The 24,880-nt window shown below is 36.3% G+C and overlaps 2 protein-coding genes across 2 annotated transcripts in view; one reads left to right on the top strand and one right to left on the bottom strand.

The window, feature by feature from the left end:
• The first annotated feature begins 312 nt into the window (after nt 1–312).
• Nucleotides 313–4,963, top strand: LOC106135918 (uncharacterized). The gene is made up of 5 exons (XM_013336326.2): nt 313–462; nt 536–643; nt 943–1,030; nt 1,706–1,792; nt 4,105–4,963. Exons 1-5 carry the CDS (start codon nt 455–457, stop codon nt 4,171–4,173), a joined length of 360 nt encoding a protein of 119 aa, XP_013191780.2. The 5' UTR covers nt 313–454; the 3' UTR covers nt 4,174–4,963.
• The window catches only part of LOC106135917 (uncharacterized peptidase C1-like protein F26E4.3), a 55,781-nt gene continuing 35,480 nt past the window's right edge, over nt 4,580–24,880 (bottom strand). Inside the window, exons 4-9 of the mRNA XM_060951290.1 lie at nt 19,987–20,165; nt 15,116–15,296; nt 10,516–10,650; nt 9,702–9,895; nt 8,481–8,620; nt 4,580–7,804 (exon numbers count right to left, since the gene is read on the bottom strand). Coding sequence (XP_060807273.1) covers nt 7,673–7,804; nt 8,481–8,620; nt 9,702–9,895; nt 10,516–10,650; nt 15,116–15,296; nt 19,987–20,165 — 961 coding nt within the window. The 3' untranslated portion in view covers nt 4,580–7,672. The remainder of the gene's footprint in view (nt 7,805–8,480; nt 8,621–9,701; nt 9,896–10,515; nt 10,651–15,115; nt 15,297–19,986; nt 20,166–24,880) is intronic.

The raw sequence follows: 24,880 nt of genomic DNA on the forward strand, positions 1-24,880 counted from the left end.
GGCCATAAAAAAAATATATCGTTGTACGTAACGTGATTATACAATGCAAAATTTTATTGCACATATTTTAAGAATATCCTCAGTTAAAGGACAAATATGTGTAAAATATAATTATGATTATTTTTTTCATTACTATATCGCACTTTATTATTAAAGTTAGTATATTGTTTAATCATTTAAATTACATTAACAAATAAAAGTAGGTAAATTCATATTTGATGAACGTAAAATGAAACGTGGCATTAGCTGGCGATTTGACATTAGAACATTGACGTTCTTTGCCTGTATGTTTTGTTCTGCATAGACCGAAATTGATGATTTAGCATATTGACGTTGACATTTACGGTAAAATAGTGAGAATAGTTCTTTCTTTTCAGGATTTGGAATTTTCAGTGAATTTCGGAAGTTTCATAGAACTTTATTTTACAATTATTTACCGAATATAATATTCGTTATGGAAAAGTAATAAATATTTTGATGTTTGTAATAAATACCTTCGTATCATTATTTTATAATTATTTCAATTCATTTACAGTTCTCCGAGTAAAGAAGAAACCAAAACAATTAAGCTACTTGCTAAAGGGATCATGGAAATCTATGAACCTCCGCTGGCCACAATTAATACTCATTTAAAAGAATTGACGTGAGTTATGATCACTTTTCTTATTTTTAATTTTGATTATAAAACATGAAATAATTTGTGATAACCATCTATTCAATGTGCATTCAAATAGTACCACTCCATATATTTCCCATGAATGTCGTAAAAGGCGACTAAGGAAAAGGTTAATTGAGATTCTTGTAGACTAATCTAATACTATTTGAATCCCAATTTAGATGAGCGTGGCTTCTCAGTCTTGACTGTCGGCTTTGTTTACCAGGCAAGGGATAAGGACGACTTATATATTACACACATGTATCTATTAAATTCGTCTTTTTCAGCGAAAAACAAGAGACCGTTCAATGTATGATGACATCTGAAAGAAGAAAACTAGAAGATTTACAAAATGATGTGATGCTTGATGCTTTGGTACGATAATTATTCTTTATTACATGAAGTTGACATGCATATGTATGAAAACACAAAGATAGATAGATGGAATAAATTTATGTCAAGTTAATGCACAAAAGGCAGACTTATCGCATTCTGCTTACTCTGGAACAGGAACCAGGATTAAATAAATAAATAAATATATTATGTGGATGAAGCAAAGGAAGTATGCAGAGATCGTGGCAAGTGGAAAGAGGTAGTCTCTGCCTACCCCTCTGGGAAAGGGGCGTGATTTTATGTATGTATGTATCTACATATATATGGGACAAATTACACAGATTGAGTTAGCTTCGAAGTAAGTTAGAAACTTGTGTTACGAGATACTAGTCCAACAATACTATATTTTATATTAAATACTTATATAGATAAAATCCAAGACCCAGGCCAATCAGAAAAAGTTCTTTTCTCATCATGCCCTGGCCGGGATACAAACCCGGGCCCTTCGGTTTCACAGACAAGCGCACTACCGCTGCGCCACAGAGGCCGTCATAGGATTACAAGTGTCTGCTTCAGGAAAAGCTTATGTATTTATTTAATGACAGACCATCCTTCATCTTTCATGCCATTCACATGGACTAAGCATCAGCATATTTATTCTATTAATCAATTTTGTTTGTACAATGAAATTTTAATAAATAAACTTTTGGTTTTCAGTTAGCAGACATTGCAACAAATAGGGAAAAGCTAATGTCCATCACAAGTTCCATGATGGCCATTCACAAGAAGGTCCAATCATTGCAGGTAATCTCTTTTTGTTCTTTTTTGGCCATAGATACGGTGATATTAAGGTAAAACGTCGCATGTAAGAGAGATGAGAGATAATTAAAAAATCCATTATATGACTACAACCTTTTTTCGGACTAGTTTAACAATATAGATCCTGTGATCCTATCCATTTAAATGATGTGCGTCCCATTTCCATCCTTTCCTTCCTGTCTAAAATCCTCGAAGCCTCTGCCTTTAATCAGTTTTTAAAACACTTGATTGACAACAATCTTCTCAATCAATATCAGTCTGGTTTTAGGCCCGGTCACAGCACAACTACTGCTCTGCTTCGTGTTACTGATGACTTAAGAAAGGGCATGGAAAACCAAAAAGTTACCATATTGGTGTTAATTGATTTTAGTAACGCGTTTAATACTGTCGATATCGATATTTTATTAACTATCCTAACCCGTTGCAACGTCTCCCCTTTGGTGATTGATTGGTTCTCGAGTTATCTTCGCGGTCGTCGGCAGCAGGTTCGCAACGGCGCGGAGTCATCCGACTGGTGTGATCTGAAAGCCGGCGTACCGCAAGGCGGCATTTTATCTCCTATCCTTTTTTCTATTTTTATTAATCTTCTCTCGTCTCATATTACATGCTCTTATCACTTTTATGCAGACGACTTGCAGCTTTATACACATACTAATATAGACGACATAGATAAATCAATATCCGTAATAAATAACAATTTAAATATTATACTGGGGTGGTCTAAAAACTTTGGGATCCAGGTTAATGTTAAAAAGTGTCAGGCGGTTGTGGTTGGAAGTACGTATAAAATTAATAATTTAGACCTCAATAGTACGCTGCCTCTGATGTTCGACGGGACTCCGATACCTTTTAGTCCCACTGTCAAAGACCTAGGTCTTCTCATCGATTCAAACCTTTGTTGGAACCCATATGTCGTTGAGCTCAGTCGAAAGGTCTACGGGTCTCTACATTACCTGCAACGTCTGAAACATTTTCTTCCCATCAAAACTAAAGTAATGCTGGCTCAAGCACTTGTTATACCCATTATTGATTATGCTGATGTGTGTTGTCTGGATCTAACTGAGGAACAACTTAATAAGCTTGAACGTCTTCTCAATAATTGTATCAGATTTATTTTCTGTCTTCGTAAGTATGACCATGTCTCTGAATTCCGTTCTCAGCTTAAGTGGCTGCCCATCCGACAACGTAGGAATCTTCATATTCTTTGCCAACTTTATAATATTCTTAATAATCCCCTAGCTCCAGGTTATCTTAGATCTGAATTTCAACTTTTAAGTTCTACTCATGAAAGAATCCTACGCTCCTCTAACAGGTTGACCCTTGCAACACCTTTTCACCCTACAGGTTTTTATTCGAATTCTTTCGCTGCTACAGCTGTTAGACTTTGGAATGCACTTCCCGATTCCGTTCAAGCTTCTCCGAGCCGCGCCAGTTTTAAGTCGCACGTGGTCCAGTTGTTTCTGACCCAGTCATGAGAGAGTAAATAATCTCTGTATGTAATCTGCTGCAAATATATATATATATATATATATATATATATATGTATATATGTATGTTTAGTGTAGTATATAGGTATATATTATGTTTTTAGTATATGTATATCGTATAGTAAGTATGTTTGTTATACATTATTATTATCACCCACACAAAAGTTCTCCGCTTAACCCAATGGTAGACTGTTAGATAATGCTATTAGCATTAAGTCTGCCTATTGTACTTTACAAATTGTAATTGTTACAATAAAGAATAAATAAATAAATAAATAAATATAGATAGTGCTGTGTGGTTCCCAGCACCAATACAAAAAAGAATGGGACCACTTCGTGTCTTTGCCATGGATGTTGTAAAAGGCGCCTAAGGGATAGGCTTACAAACTTGGGATTCTTTTTTAAGCGATGGGCTAGCAACCTGTCACTATTTGAAGTAATAATTTGAAATTAAATAGCTGAGGGTGGCCATTCAGACTGTTGGCTCTGTCTACCCCGCAAGGGATATCCCTTCGTACGTCTATATAGACGTGACCATATTTATGTATGTACGTTTACAATGTTTAAGAGCTCATGGGTTTAGCTATAATCACAGGATCCAGCAAATAGCCTCCAGAGGATAGCGAGCTAGTCATTGGGGGAGGCCTATGTTCAGGGAAGGACCTCCTAGGGCTAAAATGATGATGATGATTTTTTTTATATCATTTAACGCGATAGTTTAAATGTATTAATGTACATAACTCAGACTCAGAGTCACTGGTACATACTAGACATGAGAGTCAATAATTTTGTTTTTTTTTTTAATTTCAGGCAAGAGCCGCTATTGTAGAGAAAACAGCGATACTAAGAGCCAGTCAGAGGCGAAGCTCTTCAAGTTAATGATAAACTATAATTTATATAAATTCTTACATGTACTGTGTAGTTCACTTGAGAATAGATCCGCTCCATATATTTTCCATGGATGTCTTAAAAGCTGACTAAGGGATAGGTTTATTAATGGCGGTATATGTTATATTTTTATGTAAAATGTTTAATGAATTATATTTTTGGTTATTGTCTAAGTACATATCAAATTTCGACATAATACACTACTATAATATATATATGTATATTGTTGCCACATTCAACTCTGTGGCTTTATGATAGAATCGAGATTTAAATAGTGACAGGTTTATGCACAGGGCCAGTAAAATGTAACTTTTTGATCAACAATAGGAGGAATACCTTCGGATCATTTATTTTTTCCACTATAAGTGCGAATGTATGTGAGAAATGAAACAAAAAATATATTTTCCAACATTTATTAACTTCGTTACAACTATTATCACTAATAAATTATGTTATTGTTTGTTATATAGTGCTTGTGATAGTTAAAAAAAAATACTTGTTTAAAAATTATTAAGTAATTTATAGAAATTACACTAAGTAATTGTTAAAATTGACACCACTATTACTTATGGCCACTTCTTTTTTTATATATATAGATAATTATATTATCAAGAATATCTATAGGGTCAATTAACATTGAAACAAGTCTCTACGCGACATTTTTTTTTTCTTAAAAGGCAAATTCATAGTTAATTTACAGTCGCTTTTTTTAAATGCCGCGTCGCGACCACTCATTATATTAAATTAATTATAGTAAATTGTGCATGTATTCCTCAAATAACCATATTTATACATACATATTATCACGTCTATTATCCCTCGCGGGTTAGACGAAGCCAACATTCTTATGGCATAATAATGACCAAATTTTATTATTTCTATTTTACTGTTTGCACGTATTACATTCCATAAGTAAATTTATATTAAGAGCTTATTATAAAAGAATACGATATTTTACGTTAAGTTTTATATAATTACTTAATTTACGTTATAATGTTGGACTAAGACTAGTTTTTTTTTTTATTTAATTTATAAATTAAGAAATTGTCTTCACTTATAAACCTTTGAAAAGTTAGAAATTTATTTACATAAAAAAACCAAATGTGAATTTTATCTTTATTACTTACTAGTAAAAAAAAATGTTTTAAAAAGAGGCTGCAAAAAAAAAGAACATTATATTTTTAAAGTGCCTTAACTATTGTCAAGCCTTTTGTCAAAGTTTACAAGTAAAGAAACTTATATTTAAATGGCAGTTAATAATACTAACATTCAAATACATAATTAAATACGTGTTTGAATAAAAATATATAAATATGGAAACCAAAGCGCATTTTTACATTTCACACTGGAATCGGTTAAAGCTAAAAAAAATATGACGCCATTTTGTATCGCCATCTTTGTCGTTATCATTCGGTTGGTAAGAGACAGTAATATAAAATGGCGCATTCGATTTCTTTTAACTTTCATGTGTTTATGGGATATAATTGATGTGTTACTGGTATTATGTTTTAACTTTAAACCAATTCCAGAGACCTAACATTACCTTTAACTCGATAAAATAGACAAACTAGCGATATTCGCGTCAATGTACAATACTTTTCCTGCGCGATTTAGTTTTGAATGTTTATATACAGCGCCATCTGTTACCTTATTCTGTATTAAAAATAAAAATTTCGCGTGTCGCCGATAGATGTCGCTGCATATAATTGTCAATAGTCCCTAATAATCGAGTTGATACAACCGTACAAAATACCATACAAAAATATACGTCTTACGTTCCTAATCGTTTGGAGATCGTATTCTAAGTAACAAATAAGCATAAGAGACAGCATTATTTTGGTAATCGTAACAAAGAGGTTGATTCTGTAAACGGAAAATTTGGAGCCCTCAGCCTCATTATTCACAAACGTTGAGAAATCACGTCTTCTCTTTTCATCTTATTGGTTAACCCCAGAGTTAGAGAGAGAGAGGTATAATAAGACATGTTCCTTGTCAACGTTCGTATATCCAGAAGCAGATGGTGTGTATTTTGGGCTATTACTCCAGTTTAGTTATCAAAAATGTAGCTATCTCTTTCCAATCAACCTCAGGTAGGCAGAAAGGTGAGATAAGACAAAAGTATGTCTTAACAACGTTCGCAAATAACCTCGCTGGATTTAATGCGACCTTTCTACATACATTGGCAGTTACATTACAAAACTAATAAGCTATAAGTAATCAAATATTACAATTTATATCTGTGCAAGAGTAAGGGGTTAATTCGACTTGTATAAAGTGCATTTATTATTCTATAGAAATACTATATTTTTATTAACATATGGACCGTCGGTAATGAGATTCCCCGTGCACAAGGTAGGTACCAACCACAATCCGATTTATTAATCGCAAAAGACAACGCAATGCAGTGTGGTAGTAGAAAAAGTTATATTATGATATGAAAAACCATAAAGAATATAGGTAGAAGCTTTCTTTAATTTTGACGCCGCGCTCCTAATGTCATGGCGTCCATGCCAGCGAGTTTTTATTAAGCGCCATATTTTTTATCACCAAACGTTTTACACATAAAAAAATTAATAAACCTAATACTTAATTGTTTATTTGTTACTTTTATTGTACGAGAGAGAACAAAATACTAATAATAGAAGCTATTGAGACATTTTTCATCCCTTTTTAATTCCACATATTTTAAACTGTTAGAATAACTGTTAGCATAAGTTTAATGCTTTAGGGCCCGGCCACACCAAAAGATATAAGACGTGATATTATGAAAATGTAATATTTTGCGAAAAAAGGTTTAAAACTTACTTCTGACTTTGGTGTAATCGGACCTTAAGTTCTACTACCACACTGTTGTTCCAAACAAAAAAATACCTACTTTTAAATAACTAATGTGATTTTGGTAGCCTAAAGCGAGATTAAAAAAATAGAACTCTTATGTTCACAATATAAATTTCTTCCAAAAATAAGAAACATATTAAAAATGTTTAAGTTACGAAAAATATATGAACTTGCGCTATAAACAGACCAATTAATTGAATTCTTACATAAATAACAGATTTTATATGTTGTAAGTTTTTTAAGGGCATACATTTGAATAATAAGATGATATACAAAGTGAAAATATACTGTCTTTAGAGCCTACTCTAACTGAGTTATCGTTTCCACTTAATTTATATTGATACGAGTAGCGCACCTTATATACCGGTCAATTACCTAGCTCTTGCCCTCAATATAGAAGAATATACAATGAAGGTAAAGTCGTCTTTTATCCTTTACGCTTACAAAAAAAAATCACAGAATATTTTAAGACATTCGAAGAATTTTTTTTTGTAAAAACCATCATTATAAACATTACCATTCGAAAAAAAAAACTATTAAAGATTCAATTAATCGGTCTGCTAATAGTACTATTCAACAACACTATCCCTCTCCTGGTCACCAAGGCCCTTGTGACCACGCATAATGGCCTGACCAGCGTGTTCCGCCGCTGTTATTTGTTCGCTTTGACCACGTTACTGAGAACTGTGACCACGAACGATTCTATACCGGACTCCTTTTCGCCGCGTGCGATTCGGAAGTAGCCGTTCTCCCCCCATTCTGGACCCCAGCTGTTGGCGACAATCTGGAAGAAAGAAACTTATGTCAGTCTATTGAAGAATTACTATTTGAAGAAACATATTGGAAGAATTCAAAACTTCTTGTTTTAACTTAAGACAAAGATAAAAGTTCTATTGAAGAACAACAATATAAAAACTCCATTTCTTTCCCGTGGATGTCGTAAAAGGCGACTAAGGGATAGGCTTATAAACTTGTGATTCTTATTTTAGCTAGCAACCTGTGACTATATGAATCTCAATTCTAACATTAAGCATAACAACTTAACGTGGCCTGTCAGTCTTTCAAGACTGCTGGCCTCTGTCTTCCCCGCAAAGGGTATCTATAGACGTGATTGTATGAATGAATAAATGAAAGAACAAGCAACACAGGTCACTTTATAGTTGGTTTTCTTTTACGCAATAAAAAGTAGCCTAATCCAAAATCGGTTCAGTGGTTTAGGCGCGAAAGAGTTGAGACAGACTGACAGAGTTACTTTTTCGTAATACCTAAATAAAATAATTTTCATGATACAATCGCGAACATACAAACTTTATCTCAGTATAATTTTATATACCTTATAAAAATATCGTGTCACAATGTTCGTTCCCGTACTCCTCCGAAACGGCTTGACCGATTCTCATGAATGATTTTTTTTATGTACAATAAAGAGTTTACAAACAAACAAACAAACAGTATCTTACCCAATACTTGTCTCCTGCCTCTTCACCCCAGCCGACGATCCTCACGCTGTGGAGACCCTTGAAGTAGTTGTTGCCAAACCTCGAGTGTCTGTAGATGCCGTCGCGGTAATGGAAGAAGTCTTGGTACACCGTCATGACAGCTGGAAGTAACGGAAAGCGACCTTATAGGCGGGTTGCGGCCGGACATAACAAATCCTAATATGCTATACAAACGGGAACCACACGGCACAAATACAAAAAAGTGTGCCGTGTGGTTCCCGGCACCAATACAAATAAGTGTACCGTGTAGTTCCCGGCACCAATACAAAAAAGAATAGGACCACTCCATCTCTTTCCCATGGATGTCGCAAAAGGCGACTAAGGGATAGGCTTACAAACTCGGAATTCTTCTTTTAGGCGATGGGCTAGCAACCTGTCACTATTCCATCATAAAGCCAAACAGCTGAACGTGGCCAAACAGCTTTTTCAAGACTGTTGGCTCTGTCTACCCCACAAGGGATATAGACGTGATTATATATATGTGTATGTATGCTATACAGCTTTTACCCAGCAGCGTCGCCCGCGCAATTTTATTGATTTCCTCGTGTACCCAGGATTTTGTCCCATTAATGGGACCACGAGGGGGAGGAGAACTTTCTATTTCCCCATAAATGCCCCACTATAAAGTCCTTTAAATTATCGGTTATCGCCTTGCCTTTATTTTTATAATTCCACCCTAAGGTTGACTGGAAGACATTGCTTTCTTTGTACCTCTTAACCTGTGTTTTATTCCGTTTTTCTTTTTTTATGGTGCAATAAAGAGTTATCTATACATACATACATAAAATCACGCCTTTTTCTCGGTAGGATGGGCAGAGACTACATCTTTCCACTTGCCACGATCTCTTCATACTTAATTCGCTTAATCCACATTCATAACACTCTTCATGCAAGCTCGGCGGTTTCGGGCACTCTTATTTATCTATCTACTAGCGACCCGCCCCGGCTTCGCACGGGTGCAAAATTATAAATGTTATTATACCTACATAAAAACCTTCCTCTTGAATCACTTTACCTACCTGTTACAAAAAACCGCATCAAAATCCGTTGCGTAATTTTAAAGATTTAAGCATACAGACAAACAGACTAAAATAGCGACTTTGTTTTATACTATGTAGTGATAGGTAATTCCAAAATCTCAACTTGCAAGCGTCTTTTGTTGGTGACTGTAGGTTAGCTTACCTTGTACCGGTCCAGACTCCATAATATCATACATGATGTCGTATTCCTGCTTCAACCAGCCGGGGGGGCCGACTTTATACAGCTGGGTCCTCTGGCCTGAAGCCCTGCAGCCGTTACCAGCTAAGTCCAAACGTTTGGAGATGCGGCATTTGCTCATGGATGCTGTGTAGGGGAAGCAGTCTTCTTCGACCAGCCTGGAATATATATTTTTATTGCCGTGTGGTTCCCGGCACCAATACAAAAAAGAATAGGACCACTCCATCTCATTCCCATGGATGTCGTAAAAAGCGACTAAGGGATAGGCTTACAAACTTGGGATTCTTTTTTAGGCGACGGGCTAAGAACCAGTCACTATATAAATCTCAATTCTATCATTAAGCCAAATAGCTGAACGTGGCCATTTAGTCTTTTCAAGACTGTTGTCTACCCCGCAAGGGATATAGACGTGACGATATGTATGTATGTGTATGTATATTTTTATTGGATAACGCATTTGTCTTCCATCTCACGTGATGATAAGTGAGAATGAAGACGAAGATGTTACATGAGATACCCATTTATTCTACTGTTGAATGTTCAGTCTTTTCAAGACTGTTGGCTCTGTCTACCCCGCAAGGGATATAGACGTGACCATATGTATGTATGTATGTTAAATGTTCGCTGACAGTACTTTACACATACATACATAAAATCACGCCTCTTTCCCGGAGGGGGACAGTACTTTGCCTGGGAATATAAACGCTGTGAATATATTGTTTACTGTATTGTCCATTACTGACAAGAGTTAGCTGTTGAGTTTAAGAAGAAAACGTACCCATGAGTCCTGGCGAAGTTCCAAGCAACGTCAATATGGCCGCCCTTGCAGCCTTCCTGGTAACGCCAGTTGCAAGACAGGAGGGTTTGTGGACTAAGCACAACGTTCTCAGCTCCACGAGACTGGATTGCGAATCTGGAAGAGAAGAGAAAGTTAAAGTTAAGCTTCACTTATATTTTACACTAGCTATGCCCGCAACTTCGTCCGCGTGGAATAGTTACTTTGGGCATCATTGAAGCGATCAAGGATGAACAATTTTCCCCGTTTTTTTCACTTTTTCTATTATTTCTTTACTTCTTATAGTTGCAGCGTGATGTCATATAGCCTAAAGCCTTCCTCGATAAATGGTCTTTTCAACGGAAAAAGCCACCTTACGGATTTGACCACCGACGTTCTCTATGGGTATAATTATGTTACGTCATCATTGAGTTGACCAATAAGAAAATATAGAAATACGATACAATACAACCTTGAACGACCCGGCGGCTCTTAATTCCACTATTTACATTTCAATCAAAATTAACAGAAACTGCACTAATTACGGTGGTAATTGAAAACGTCTGCAATCCGATACTGCACTAAAATGTCTAATTAGCGTCTGGCGTTCACACAGAATGTTTACAAATCAACATACTAAATGTATTTATTTATTTTATCTGAGTCATTTGTAACCGAAGATAATCTGTACAACATAGTTTTTTTTTACCAAAAATTTCTGCCCCGGCCAGTTACAATGAAATCTAATCCGTTAGTGAAAAATTCATTTTCATCACTGCTTATTTCGAGCGAAAAAGTATGCAGGGTTTGTGGTAGTATCAAGAGCTGTAGTCTGTCTATCGCTCCGGGAAAGCCGCATGATGTTATGTGTATAGGTATCTATGTATTTTCTAAGCACAGGTATCTATTTCCAAAACAATTAATTCCTGTGAGTAATTCTACAACTCAGTGCCGTCCAATTAAACTGGTAATTTCCCTAGTTCTAAAGAATCTTGAACCCTGGCCAATCTGGACACTCGATACACTATACTAAGTTGTTAATTCATGCAGAAATGTGGTTGTAATCAATATTTACGTACTAACATCCGTGTAATGGATATACCCGGGCACTGACGCGATTGTAAATTACAGAAAAATGAACACAAATAATGTTTAAAAATTCCAGGGCCTGCAGTAATAGTCTAGTTAAGGTAAAAGCACCTATTACGGAGGTATTTCGCAACATTTGAAAGTAAGAAGCAAAAATAAGCATAAGTAAGTATTTTTAAAGGTTCCAAACAAAATTATTATCTAAAATGGAATTTAAATTTTGTATTGCTGTTGAGTCTAAGTATCCTTTCATGCGATTTCTTATTTAAAAAAAATATTTAAAAAGGCAGGTCGATTTTCCCTAATACGGAGGTATGATTTTGGTCAGAGCCTATTACTGCGGTAGACGGCTCCTAATACGGAGGGTCAGGAAGTACATTAATTTAGGTTCCGCACAAATAATATGTATAACAATAATAGAAATGTGTAAGTACCTTTATTGTAAGTTTTTCGTTCATTGACTATTTAATTACATTATTTCACTTTAATGAAATTAAAGACGACTTTGAATTTAAAGTATATTATTTATTTGAAGTATATATATGTATATATTATTATTTAGTGTTTTCTACACGCGTGTGTACAGCTTTCACGGATTTAACAATATAAAAAAATGCAGGTTCATTTAGGAATTAAGTTTTATTTTTTATTACAATTAGTTACTTTGGCTAAGAAATAATGACGAACAATAACAATCATCTTAAATCTTTCAAAAATCAACACTTCGTAGAGGAACAAAAAGTAACAATAATGAAATATTTATTACATCAGTCTTTCAAAAACTAACACTCCGCAGAGGATAGTAAACTGTAACTAAAAGTTTTACATATTAAAAAATAATCACTTTAGTAATGGTAAGTGAACTTAATATAAGATACCTAAGTAAAGTTTAGGGTCAATTCAGGCTGCAGTTACAGTGGTCGACAGCAGCCCGAAGAGCATTTACAGCTTCGGAAGAATTTTAAACGTTCGCTACTAGACTAGCTTCGCTTCAAAACTGCTGGCTGTCGTCAGCAACCGACGCCGCATCAGCCACCAACAGTTTTATTTTTTCGAGCGATTACTGGTCTATAAAATAATGAAAATAAAGTTTAAAACTCTTTTAAAACTTGCGTCAATGCTGCCCGCTGCCACTGCTGCCTGAATTGAGCTATGAAAAAATGAAAAGAACAATTACGTAGATTGCATTAATTGATATTAAAATATTTAATTATTTCAATGTTTTTGATTTTACAAAAAAAAAAAAAAACATTTATAAAAAATAAGAATCAGAAAAAAGACGATTTTTTTATTTATTTACGAAACCCTTAAATCTTGTGATTTTCTGTTTAATTAATAAAGCCATAATAGGAAACCATATTACCTAATACAGAGTTACCTGGAAATAACTACCACCGTATTAGGAAAACTACTCGTGTTTTTAATAATCCTAATTCTGACCCATCAAAATTCCGATTAACAAAAGAGTGTAAATTTTTAATCAAACGACAACTATTTTGTGGCTAAGATGTGTAAAACTGAAGTAAAAGTTATACACAGGATATTATTTGTGATAAATTAAAACACACCTCTCAATTTTTACCCCTCCTAAGAAACTAACATTTTGTACTCAACAGTTTTATTATTTAACTAGATTTCTAATTGAGAACACATACCTCAGAATATGGTTATTAATTTATGAGATTAATAATTATTTCAATTGAACTTTTAACTAATTCAAAAACTTAATAATTTGAAAGTTATAAACAATTAAATTTTATCAGTATTTTTCCTATTACGGAGTTATACCACCGAGTTAGGATTAGTCTATAAAATTCGTATCCTATTACGGCGGTATTTTATTTCTTATTTTTTGGGTAAAAACTGAGTTACAAACGTGAAACAAGCTATTTAATTTAAAAATTTAAAAGTAGGGAAATGCTATAAGTTATTCATAAACAAACTTGAACGGCCTATTAATACGAAAAATTGCCTTTGTAAATATTAGTGTGCTTACTTTTGTTGTTCCGCGTTTGTATGAAAACACCTGTCCCGTCGATGCCGTGACACAAACTGATTGATTTTGTTGTGTTGCCAATGTGTTGTAGTTGCAAATGTCAGTTAAGTCGTGCCGTAATAAATTTAGAATAACACATTTGCGTTATGATGTACTTACACTGAATAGAACAGGAATAAAACTAAGAAATATAAATACCACCGTAATTGGAAGCGATTTTGACTACCGCCGTATTAGGAGCTTTTACCTTACTATTTATATTGAATCGCACGTTAGTTTTGCATACCCTCAGAACCTATATTAAACCACAAGATAGTTTTGCATAACTTACTTAGTTATAGTAAGATATAAGTACCTATAATGAAGTGAATGATGCAGTGCCGTTTGGTTCCAGACACTAGAATATCTGGTTCCTCTTCAGCTTATTCCTATGAATGTCGTAAAAGTTCATCTTGTGCATTTTTGCCATGATTTAATTGAATACTGGGTTAGGTACCTACAGCAAAATTTGCCGAGAATTGTATTCTCAATTCTCGGTAGAGTCCAGGGTGAGCCTTACAGTAAAGAGTATTAATGCCAGGAGGGAACGAAGATATTAAAATTGCGGAGACATCCGACAAACAAGGATTTATGAAAACTTCTCCCGGAGCGAATCCAAGTGCAAAAGCTTATCTTAGTCACTTGATCTACATACGAGTAGGTATTACAGAGGCCCCTTATTTTCTCTCTATGTAAGTAAGTATACGCTAATCTCGGAAATTTGTGGATGGATTTTGTTCCTGTTTGAAATGTTGAAAAGAGGGTTTTCTGAGGAAGGTTTATATCTATAAATGCTAGCCGTGCGAAGCCGGGACGGGTCGCCAGTACGTCATAAAGCCAAACAGTGCATTGTTCATAAGAAACGTAAACACAGGTATAGAGTCGAGGTTCTGCCGAGAAACAAAGAATTTGTTCAAGGCAAAACAAAAGAAAATAACGAACGTGTATTTTTAGGCTCATCTTACGTAACAAGAAAAAAGCCTTTGTCTGAAGATTGCACGCTTTGCAACTGACTCGAGAGAAGAAGGAGGTTCTCAAATTAATGGAAACTTTTTTAGAAGAGTAAAAATGCCGTGTGGTTCCCGGCACCAATACAAAAAAGAATAGGACCACTCCATCTCTTTCCCATGTATGTCGTAAAAGGCGACTAAGAGATAGGACTACAAACTTGGGATTCGTTTTTAGGCGACGAGCTAGCAACCTGTCACTATTTGAATCTCAATTCTATCTTAAAGCCAAACAGCTGAAAGTGGCCTATTAATCTTTACAAAACTGTTGGCTCCGTCTACCCCGCAAGGGATATAGACGTGATTATATGTATGTATGTACATATTTTTCAAATGAGTTTAAAAGTATTTGCCTTCCAGGTTTGTAACAAAAAATTAACTTACAGCCACAACAACTGCTGAACTATGAAGTCCGCCCAATTATCTTGTATTCAACCTCAAAGTTTATGGTTTATGGAGAACGATCACTCACCTATCTGAAGCCACGCCAGCGATAGAAACAGCCCAGTCAGAGCCACACCAGCCCTGGTCTATCACGGGAGATATGTACGTCGGCCAATGTCTCCTCGCGTCGAAGCTGGTCGGGTATTGGATCTCCTTGTCGTATCGGATGACGTTCATCATCAGAGTTTGGGGGTCGAAGTTCAGGGTGCCTGTAAAACAAATTATTGACATGAAGTTCTCTGTTGGTCTGACACTTAAAAACATAGAGTGTCAGCTTCTTCTTTTTATCACGCGGGTTTTATCAATCAAGGGCAAGGCTTACAATATAAGTCTAAGTCCTTACGGGATAGAGGGAGCCAATCACAGAACACAGAGGAGCCAATAGTCACAAGACTAAGTTCACGTTTATCTGAATGACTTAATGATTTTCTTTATTATTTCTAAGGGAATCTTAAAATTAAATAATATAATTAGTGGTAGAATTGGGATTCAGACAGAGCAAGAGATTGCTCACTCATCTTATATGCTAGCAACCAGTCACTGGCACTATCTTCCCCGTCAGGAATAAATATTCGCCATGAATGGTTAAAGTCCAATACCTACTAAAGTCGATTTTCAAAAATTCCCAGAGGAACGAATGAACGGGATTTTTAGTTTCTCTCTCGGGCGAAACCGCGATGAAAAGCTAGCGAATGTTGACACCGATTTCTTGAATTCAAATTCAGAAACCTTTAAAATAATCTTATTTGAAAATCGTGAGTATAACATAAACATTTGGATAAGGCACAATATGCTAAATTCTATATTATTTCTATGCCCATAAAGATCATTTTGGGATATCACAATAAAGTACCGACGTATTTCATTATCATACAAATTATACAATAGCTTACTATTGTGCTATTTGGCGATATGGATCTCTATAATGTCAAATGGTCATGACATAAGATATTAGATAGGTGACACATGCAAGCCTTGTTGTTACCAGGCACAATAATAGGCTTGAAATGATACCTCAGGTTCGAATCCCACTGAAGCCAGTTGCCTCTATCCACATACATATCACGCCTCGTTCCCGGAGGGGGAGGGAGAGACTTCATCTTTCCACTTTATGGACTTCTTTTCTAAGTTATGTGTAAAAAAATTATAAAACCTCATAAATGACTTAAAATACGGCTATATGCACTCGCCTGTTTGCCGGTACTCAAGTTCTACAATCCCAAAAATAATCTTTACACATACCAGATAACAGACCTCTTGGTATAAGAACTAAAGCAAACGGTTGACGATAAAGGTCGTCATCGTCTACACGTCTCCATATTAACAGGTAGTTCGGACTAACCTATACAAACTTCAGGGTTTCTCAGTAGAGTGATATCGTCATTTGTTGAATTTCAGCAGTGATATATGTAAATTTCGAGTGCACCAAGCTATATTCGTAAAACTTTTTGTTTGAATCAAGTTCTACAATCCTGACCACAAAATTAAACGTTACATATACCGGATAACAGACTTCTGTGCTATCGGACCAAAGCAAATTGTTGAAAAATGCAACTGTGAATACCCACAGATGAGAGCAAACTCACCAACATACATACATACATACATAAAATCACGCCTCTTTCCCGGAGGGGTAGGCAGAGACTACCTCTTTCCACTTGCCACGATCTCTGCATACTTCTTTCGCTTCGTCCACATTCATAACTCTCTTCATACAAGCTCGGCGGTTTCGGGTACTTTTGACCTGACCCTTTACCAGGACGTCCTTAATTTGATCAAGATACGTTCGTCTAGGTCTTCCCACTCCGACCTTTCCCTCCACACTCTCCTTGTATATCTGCTTAGTCAACCTGCTTTCATTCATCCTCTCCACATGACCGAACCATCTTAACATACCCTTTTCTATTCCTGTAACTACATCTTCTTTCACATCACAACATTCCCTTATCACGCTGTTCCTTATCCTGTCACTCAATTTCACACCCATCATACTCCTTAACGCTCTCATTTCCACTGCATTTATTCTGCTTTCATGCTTCTTTTGCCATACCCAACTTTCACTCCCATACATTAATGTCGGGACCAACACGCCCCTGTGCACAGCCAGTCGAGCCTTTTTGGATAGTTTCTGACTGCTCATAAAGGCATGCAAAGCTCCATTCACCATGTTCCCCGCGTTCACTCTCCTTTCAATATCACTATCATACTTGCCATCTGATGTAAACTTTGATCCTAGATATACAAACTCTTTCACTTGCTCCACTTTTTCTCCTCCAATCAAAATATTACATGCTGTCATTTCTTTCTCCATTTCAAAAACCAGTGTTTTAGTTTTACTTACGTTCACTTTCATTCCTTTCTCTTTTAAAGCTTCATGCATACAGTTTACCATCTCCTGTAACTCCTCCGCTGATGACGCCAGTATAACCTGATCGTCGGCATAGAGCAGACATTTGACGAGTAACTCATTCATCCTTAATCCACTTTTAGACTCTTTCAAATCTGTCAAACAGCTATCCATAAATAGGTTGAACAGCCACGGTGACGCAACACATCCTTGCCTAACGCCTTTCTCAATCTTAAACCACTCAGTGTGCGCTCCGTTTATCCTGACACAAGCACTCGAATCCTCATATAAGGATTTCAGTGCTCGCATTAAGAGACTGCTCACCCCATGCATAGAAAGTGCTGACCACAATTCATTCCTCTCAACTCTGTCATAGGCCTTTTCCAGATCTACGAATGTGCAATAGACTTTTTGACTCTTGGCCAAAAACTTTTCGGCTATGCACCGCAAGGAAAAGACCTGATCAGTACATCCCATTCCCTTTCGAAATCCCGCTTGAGCATCCCATATTTTGTCATCAGTTTCATTCCTGACTCTATTAATCAATACCTTAGCATACAATTTGCCGACGACGCTAAGCAGGCTTATACCACGATAATTTTTGCAGTCCAGTTGTGACCCTTTTCCTTTGTAAAGTGGCACAATAACAGCCTTACACCAATCTTTTGGTACTCGGCCGCTTCTCCAACACAAATTGAAAAGGCAGTACAACTGTCTAGCTACGACGCCTTTTCCTGCTTTAAGCATCTCGACCGACACTCTATCATACCCGGCAGCCTTACCCGCTTTCATACTCTTAAGTGCTTCCACAATTTCAAACATTTCAATTTCGCCTTCCATCTCATTCTCTTTTTCTTCGCTATAGCAGAAATCTTTCTTATTTCCTTCCTTTTTTTCAAATAAACTTTCAAAATAGTCCTTCCATATCTTTAGTACACATTCTTCTCCTTTCACAACGCTACCATCCTGGCATCTGATCCTAGTCAGCTCTCTGGTTATAGTATTTCCTCGGGCTGACCTTACGGATTTCCAGAATACTTTCAGATTTGACTGAAAGTCTTCTGATAGCCTTTTACCAAAATCCTCTTTATACTCTTCTTTCTTTCTAATCACAGCTTTCTTAACCAAATCTTTCATTTTCTTATATTCCTTACGTGCTTCATTCACATCCTCATCTATAACCTCTTGCATTCTTAAGTTAGCTTTTGCTGCTAACAAATCCAGCCATGCTTTCTTCTTTAATCGCACAAGTTCTTGCACATCTTTACTCATCCACGCATTTTTGTGATTTTTTCCTTTCCTTCTTCTACTTACACCACACACTTCAACAGCTACTTTCACAATTCTTTCTTTAAATTTCTTCCATCAATCTTCAATATCGCTCATTTCCTCTAAATCTTCAAATTCATCCTTCAGTCTATTATTATACTTCTTACCTACATCCATATCTTGCAAATTTTCTACTTTTACTCTTTCCAAAGCGCTGGTTTGCTCCCTTACCCTGTGCCGCCAGCGATTGAAGATACCCCTTATCCGGGATATCACCAGTAAATGGTCCGAGTCAATGCCAGCACCACGATATGCACGGGTATCCAGCACTTTGTTCTTCAATCTTTCATCTACAATCACAAAGTCTATCATACTTTTTAAAATACCTTCCACTCTTGTGTAGGTGTGGATCTCTTTATGTTGAAACATTGAGTTCGACACAAAAAGATCCCACTCTAGACAAATTTCTAATACACTTCTTCCATTATCATTCACCTTTTCGTCACCAAACGCACCAAGCACCTTTTCATATCCATCACGCTTTACACCCACCCATCCATTAAAATCACCTAACATAATAATCTTCTCATTTGGCTTGGTAACTTTCAATACTTCTCTTACACTATTCCAGAACTCCTCGTTTTCGCTTTTTGCTGATGTTGTACCCCTCGAACCCACATCCCAAGGTGCATAAACACCTAGGACGAAGATCCGAGTGATTCCAACTTTCAGCCTAATCCATAGAAGACGAGGGCTGACACACTCATACTCATTCACGCACTCAGCCATTCGTGCAGAAAGAATTAGACCGACCCCTTGACAGCCTCGGCTGGTACTGGAAATTCCAGACCAATACGCCGTGTAAGGGCCGTGCTGCGTCGCGTCGCATCCTTTCCGCTTCGTTTCATTCACGCACAACACATCCAAACGTCTTTCATCCATCATCTGGCATACTTCCTCAATCTTATCCTTCATTCCTCCTCTTACATTCATCGTCGCAAAGCGGCTTTCAGCAGACCGCATACCGCTCCCGCCGGGAACGAGACGTGATGGGGTGCGGACACCATCGCCGCCATTTATATGCTTTTTAAGGTTCATAATGCGATTCCCACGAGACGCTAGGGAAAAATTTTGTCCGCCCCAGCAGAGCCCCGCATGCCAGGGTAAGGCTAGCCATTACCTGGGGGTCGCCCAACCCCATGGCGGAAGTGGCACGCTCGAGACTAGGCTCGCCCCTAGCCATGCATCCATCGGCGCGGCAGACCTTAGATTGGCAGACTCACCAAGTTTATAGATTATGCCGTCCTTCAGTTTCTTGCCCTCAAACTCGCTGTATCGTCTTGCTCGCCACTTGTTCTGTCTGTAGTTCACTTCGCTGACCAGGTGGTCGTCCATGAGACATTCGTCGTTGTCACATCTCCACGTTGTGTTGGCTGGGTTGTACGGGTCGGATATGCATTCGCTGGAAAGATATATTTAGTAAGAACAGGTGTTTAACCAAGGACCGGAATAACAGGGACATTTTTATGAAGTTTTTACTGTCGTACCTAGCTGTAGCTACTATACCTTACCTAAATATGATTCTTTCAGTTACCTAGTTGACTGGAAGAAATTCCTCATACGGATAAGTCCGCAGTTGTGCATGATTTTCTTTTTGTCATACCATGTACTACTTAGAATTTGTTAAGTTCAATAAAGTATTTACAAATCAAACAACAAGGGGGCAAGTTGTAGACAAATTCGACTCAGAATTCATAACACTTAATGGGGATATAAGTCACCAAAACGTTATTTCTTATTAACAACTGGACAGAAAACAGTGTGTATTGCTGTTTTCTCATGACAAGGGACAATATGATGAGACGTGAGAGAGAATTGCATGCAAATATTGATTAAGTAATGCTCATATAGATAAAATTTCAAACACCCAAAACCGATCAAAAGCAAAATACACGGAATATGCAGATTTATAATAATGGGTGCCGTATGGTTCCCGACACCAAAAAGAAAAAGGAAATAGAACCGCTCCATCTCGTTCCCATGTCGTAAAAGGTCTAGGCCGACTAAGGGATAGGCTTATTAACTTGCGATTCTTCTTTTAGGTCATTCTTCTTTCACCTGTCATTATTTGAATCTCAATTCTATCATTAAGCCAAACAGCTGAACGTGGCTTATCAGTCTTTTCAAGATCGTTGACTCTGTCTACCCCGCAAGGGATATAGACGTGATTTTATGTATGTAAGTATAATATATGGCCATAACAAAAGCGCACGATCAAAAGAACCGAAACGTCGCCAAATGATGTCACAGCATCTTATTAGTCTCGCACTGAACATTGTTGGTCTTTGTAGTGTCAATCAGTCCCTTCCACGCATTATAAAGTCATTACCTAATGGTAAGTAAAGGTGCCTATCCACTGGGATAAAGCCGTTTAGTGGGGAATTGATGTTAACATATTGGGCGAGCTGCATCGTCGTGAAAAGATTTTTCTGTTTAGAATTATTTTCTATTTCTGGTTTTTAATTTTTTACTGAATGAACATTAAAAAAAAGGATAATCTCTAGGCCTATTTTCTGAATAAAATATTGATTTTTGATATTAAATAAGTCAAACTTTTGAAACAAAAAGTGGAGTGAGACTTGCCTTAAACCTGGCCACGATCAGTCAACTTGAGACAAAAATACACTCTTTGTATGTACCAAAAATACACTATGCAAAGGTACATAACCTTTGCATGTTAGTAATGTAGACTTTGGAACTGTCGGTCTGACTCTGTATCTGTCAATATAATGTATAAGTTCCTTGGTTATCAAAATAGGTAATTAGTTTTTGACATATAAACACAATTTATTAAACGCACAACTACTTATTTTGAGGTTCGGGGTGTAACTTAAAGTACCTGTGTTATAGTAAGTTAAGTGGACAAGAATCCTAACGTTATTATTGCCGATATTTCACATAACGACATAAAAGGACATGGCGCTTATGTTCGCTTATTTACGCTGTTGTTTGCTCCATTACTGTGATAGATTTATTGTTTGCATTAAATTCAATAATTGACTATTCAATTGACCTAAATGAAATCCTATTTATACCTAATTTTTAAGGGATTCTGGTACTCCCTCTGAAGTTCAAGGTTGGTATTCCTTGTGAAATTCATTCAACGTGAAAAAGTGCATGCAATGGCCTAGTTTTGTGTATAAAATATTGATTTTGATTAACTCTTAATATTGTGCCGTGTAAGTACGTACTATAGTATGTAGGTAGCTACTTATCACTTAGCCAAATGTAAGTCTAGCCTTCAGCTTTATAAGGCCATTACTCAGATTCGTCTCTTGTTAGCCAGACATCATTACCTCCTGAAAAATGTGTAAAAAGAGAAACCTTGAATGACGCTTTTAACAAGCATATTACTTTGTTTGTACCAAAGTACAAACTTTAAGCGACAGATGAAGATTAACTTATTTCACAATAGGTAGGTGTGAAATCTGTTTAGTTTTTTGCGCCACACAAAACAAATAAAATAAACCTTTATTAATTAATATCATAAATTGATTACTTTTGACAGCTGCAACAATAACTAATTCAGTATTTTGTCGTCAATAAGTGTACCTTTTATCCAATTTTGAAAATAAAATTGTTCTATTCTATTAGAAAAGGGTAGATATCATTCCACGCAATTTCGTTATCACAACATAAAACTCAAATACAAGCCTCCAATTTACAATCCTATCAAAATAAAAAAAAAAATCACGTTCCATAAAGTGACAAAAGAAATCTTCTTTCGTAGATGTGGATTAAGCCTTTTTACTAGGTTGCATACAAACATACATATGTATAATAAAGTCATAACCCTTGCGGTGGAGACAGCCAACATTCTTAAAGACTGATAGGCCACGTTCAGCTGTTTGGCTTATTGATAAAATTGAGATCAATATAGTGACAGGTTACTAGCCTGTCGCCTAAAAAGAAGAATCCGGCGTTAATAATCCCTTCCCTTAGTCGCCTTTTACGACATCTATGGGAAAGAGATGTAGTGGTCCTATTTTTTTTTCTATTGGTGCCTTCCCGGCACAAGGTTGATGTACCCAAATTGAAGCTATGAGTATTTAAATCACTCCCAACAAAAATCGCTATCGCCTATATTTTATGCTATCACCTAACGTTTTAGAACTTAAGTAATAAGTAGTCTATTTTGCACCAGCAAAAACTAGGCTCCTTGAAAATTAACAATGATGCCTGATTATCGTACTGTTAACGTGTTTTGGCGTTTGCAGAATTTGAAAATATTGGTTGAGACTTCGCTTTTAATTAGCGATCTTTTGAGAAGCACCTTAAACATTAGTATAAATTAGCTGTGCCCGCGACTTTTTCCGCGTGGAATAGTTATTTTGGGCATCATTGAAGCCCTCAAGGAGGATAATTTTCCCCGTTTTTTTTTTTCACATTTTCCATTATTTCTTCGCTCCTTATAGTTGCAGCGTGATGTGCGTGATTCAACACAAAAATAATGTTTCAATTCGAACCAGTAGTTTCTGAGATTCGCGCGTTCAAACAAACAAACTCTTCAGCTTTATAATATTAGTAGGTATAGATATCGTTGAGTTAGTATCTCGTAACACAAGTTTCGAACTTACTTCGAGGCTAACTCAATCTGTGTAATTTGTCCCATATATATTTATATTTACATTAAGTTAGCCTCGAAGTAAGTTCGTTAAGACTGTCTAACCCGTAAAGGATATACACGTGAATATATATATGTAATTTAAAAACTACGAACGAAGGCGCCGGCACAATCCTATCACATAATACAACGTTTATGTCATAGTTATTTTTACCGTAAAATCTAGGTATATATAGCGGAAATCAACTTTGCACGTAATGTTATAAAATTACTGAGCGGAACGGAATGCATATCAAATATATAAATGCACATATGTGAAGGATTTAAAGGTTATCCTTTATTATTATACAACAAACAGACTGAAGCAGGTAATCCACATCTACACTATTAATAAACAGAAAATATTTGTATGTTTGTAACGAATAAACTCAAATAATTTTCACTAAAGGCACAGATTTAGAAATGACTTTCAGAAGTGACATAGGCTATAATTTTTTTCTGGAATTTCCCACAGGACCAAAGTCCCGCGCTGAAGCTAGTTTTTGTTTCTAATGGGATAGAAAGACACTCATTATTTAAATTTCTCTGTACCCCATAAAAGGATCATTCCATCCCATCCTATTCTATGAGAAGTCTTCTTTAATTCTGTGTTCCCTAAAAACAGCACTGTCTATCACTTACGGGCAGAACCCCTTTAGACATAGCCAACAGTCTCGAAAAAACAGAACGTTTAGACGCCGTGTGGCTCCCGGCACCAATACAAAAAAGAATAGGACCACGCCATATCTTTCCCATGGATGTCGTAAAAGGCGACTAAGGGATAGGCTTACAAACTTGGGATTCTTTTTTAGGCGATGGGCTTGCAACCTGTCACTAGTTGAATCTCAATTTTATCGTTAAGCCGAATAGCTGAACGTGGCCATTCAGTCTTTTAAAGACTGTTGGCTCTGCCTACCCCGCAAGGGATATAGACGTGACCATTTGTATGTATGTATGTATGTTTAGACATATGGTCAAATCTTAGAGCGACACGGGCTTCCAAATGGAAAAGGAAGCCTGTGTTGCAATAATACTTACTTAGATTGAGATTCAAATAGTGACACTTTCCCATCGCCAAAAAAAAAAGAAACTCAAGTGAACCAAGATAAAAAGTACGCAAAGCACTTAGATCGAAAGTCAGGCAATTTATCTTAGTTTATGTATGTTTATTTATTAATAAGTTTATACATATAAATATTTAGTGGATAGATACATATATGTCTATTATCTGTATTTCTGTTAGTATATTATTAAATTGTTGCTAATAACACAGTGACTTGCCGCTTTTTACTGAATTATCTATTTCCTTAATTGTTTGCCGGTTGACTGGAAGAGATCCCTTCATGGGATAAGTCCGCCATTGCAAGTGATTTGTTTCTTTTATAACTATGTACCTACTTACTATTTTCTTGTTACTTTGTAAATTTCTATGCAATAAAGATATTACAAACAAACAAACAACATGACTTTTAAAATCTGCATGGCAAGATAAAAGAACTGGCACATACATGTTT

This window comes from Amyelois transitella, chromosome 24 (genome assembly GCF_032362555.1).
Source record: "Amyelois transitella isolate CPQ chromosome 24, ilAmyTran1.1, whole genome shotgun sequence".
In the NCBI taxonomy this organism is placed as follows: domain Eukaryota; kingdom Metazoa; phylum Arthropoda; class Insecta; order Lepidoptera; family Pyralidae; genus Amyelois; species Amyelois transitella.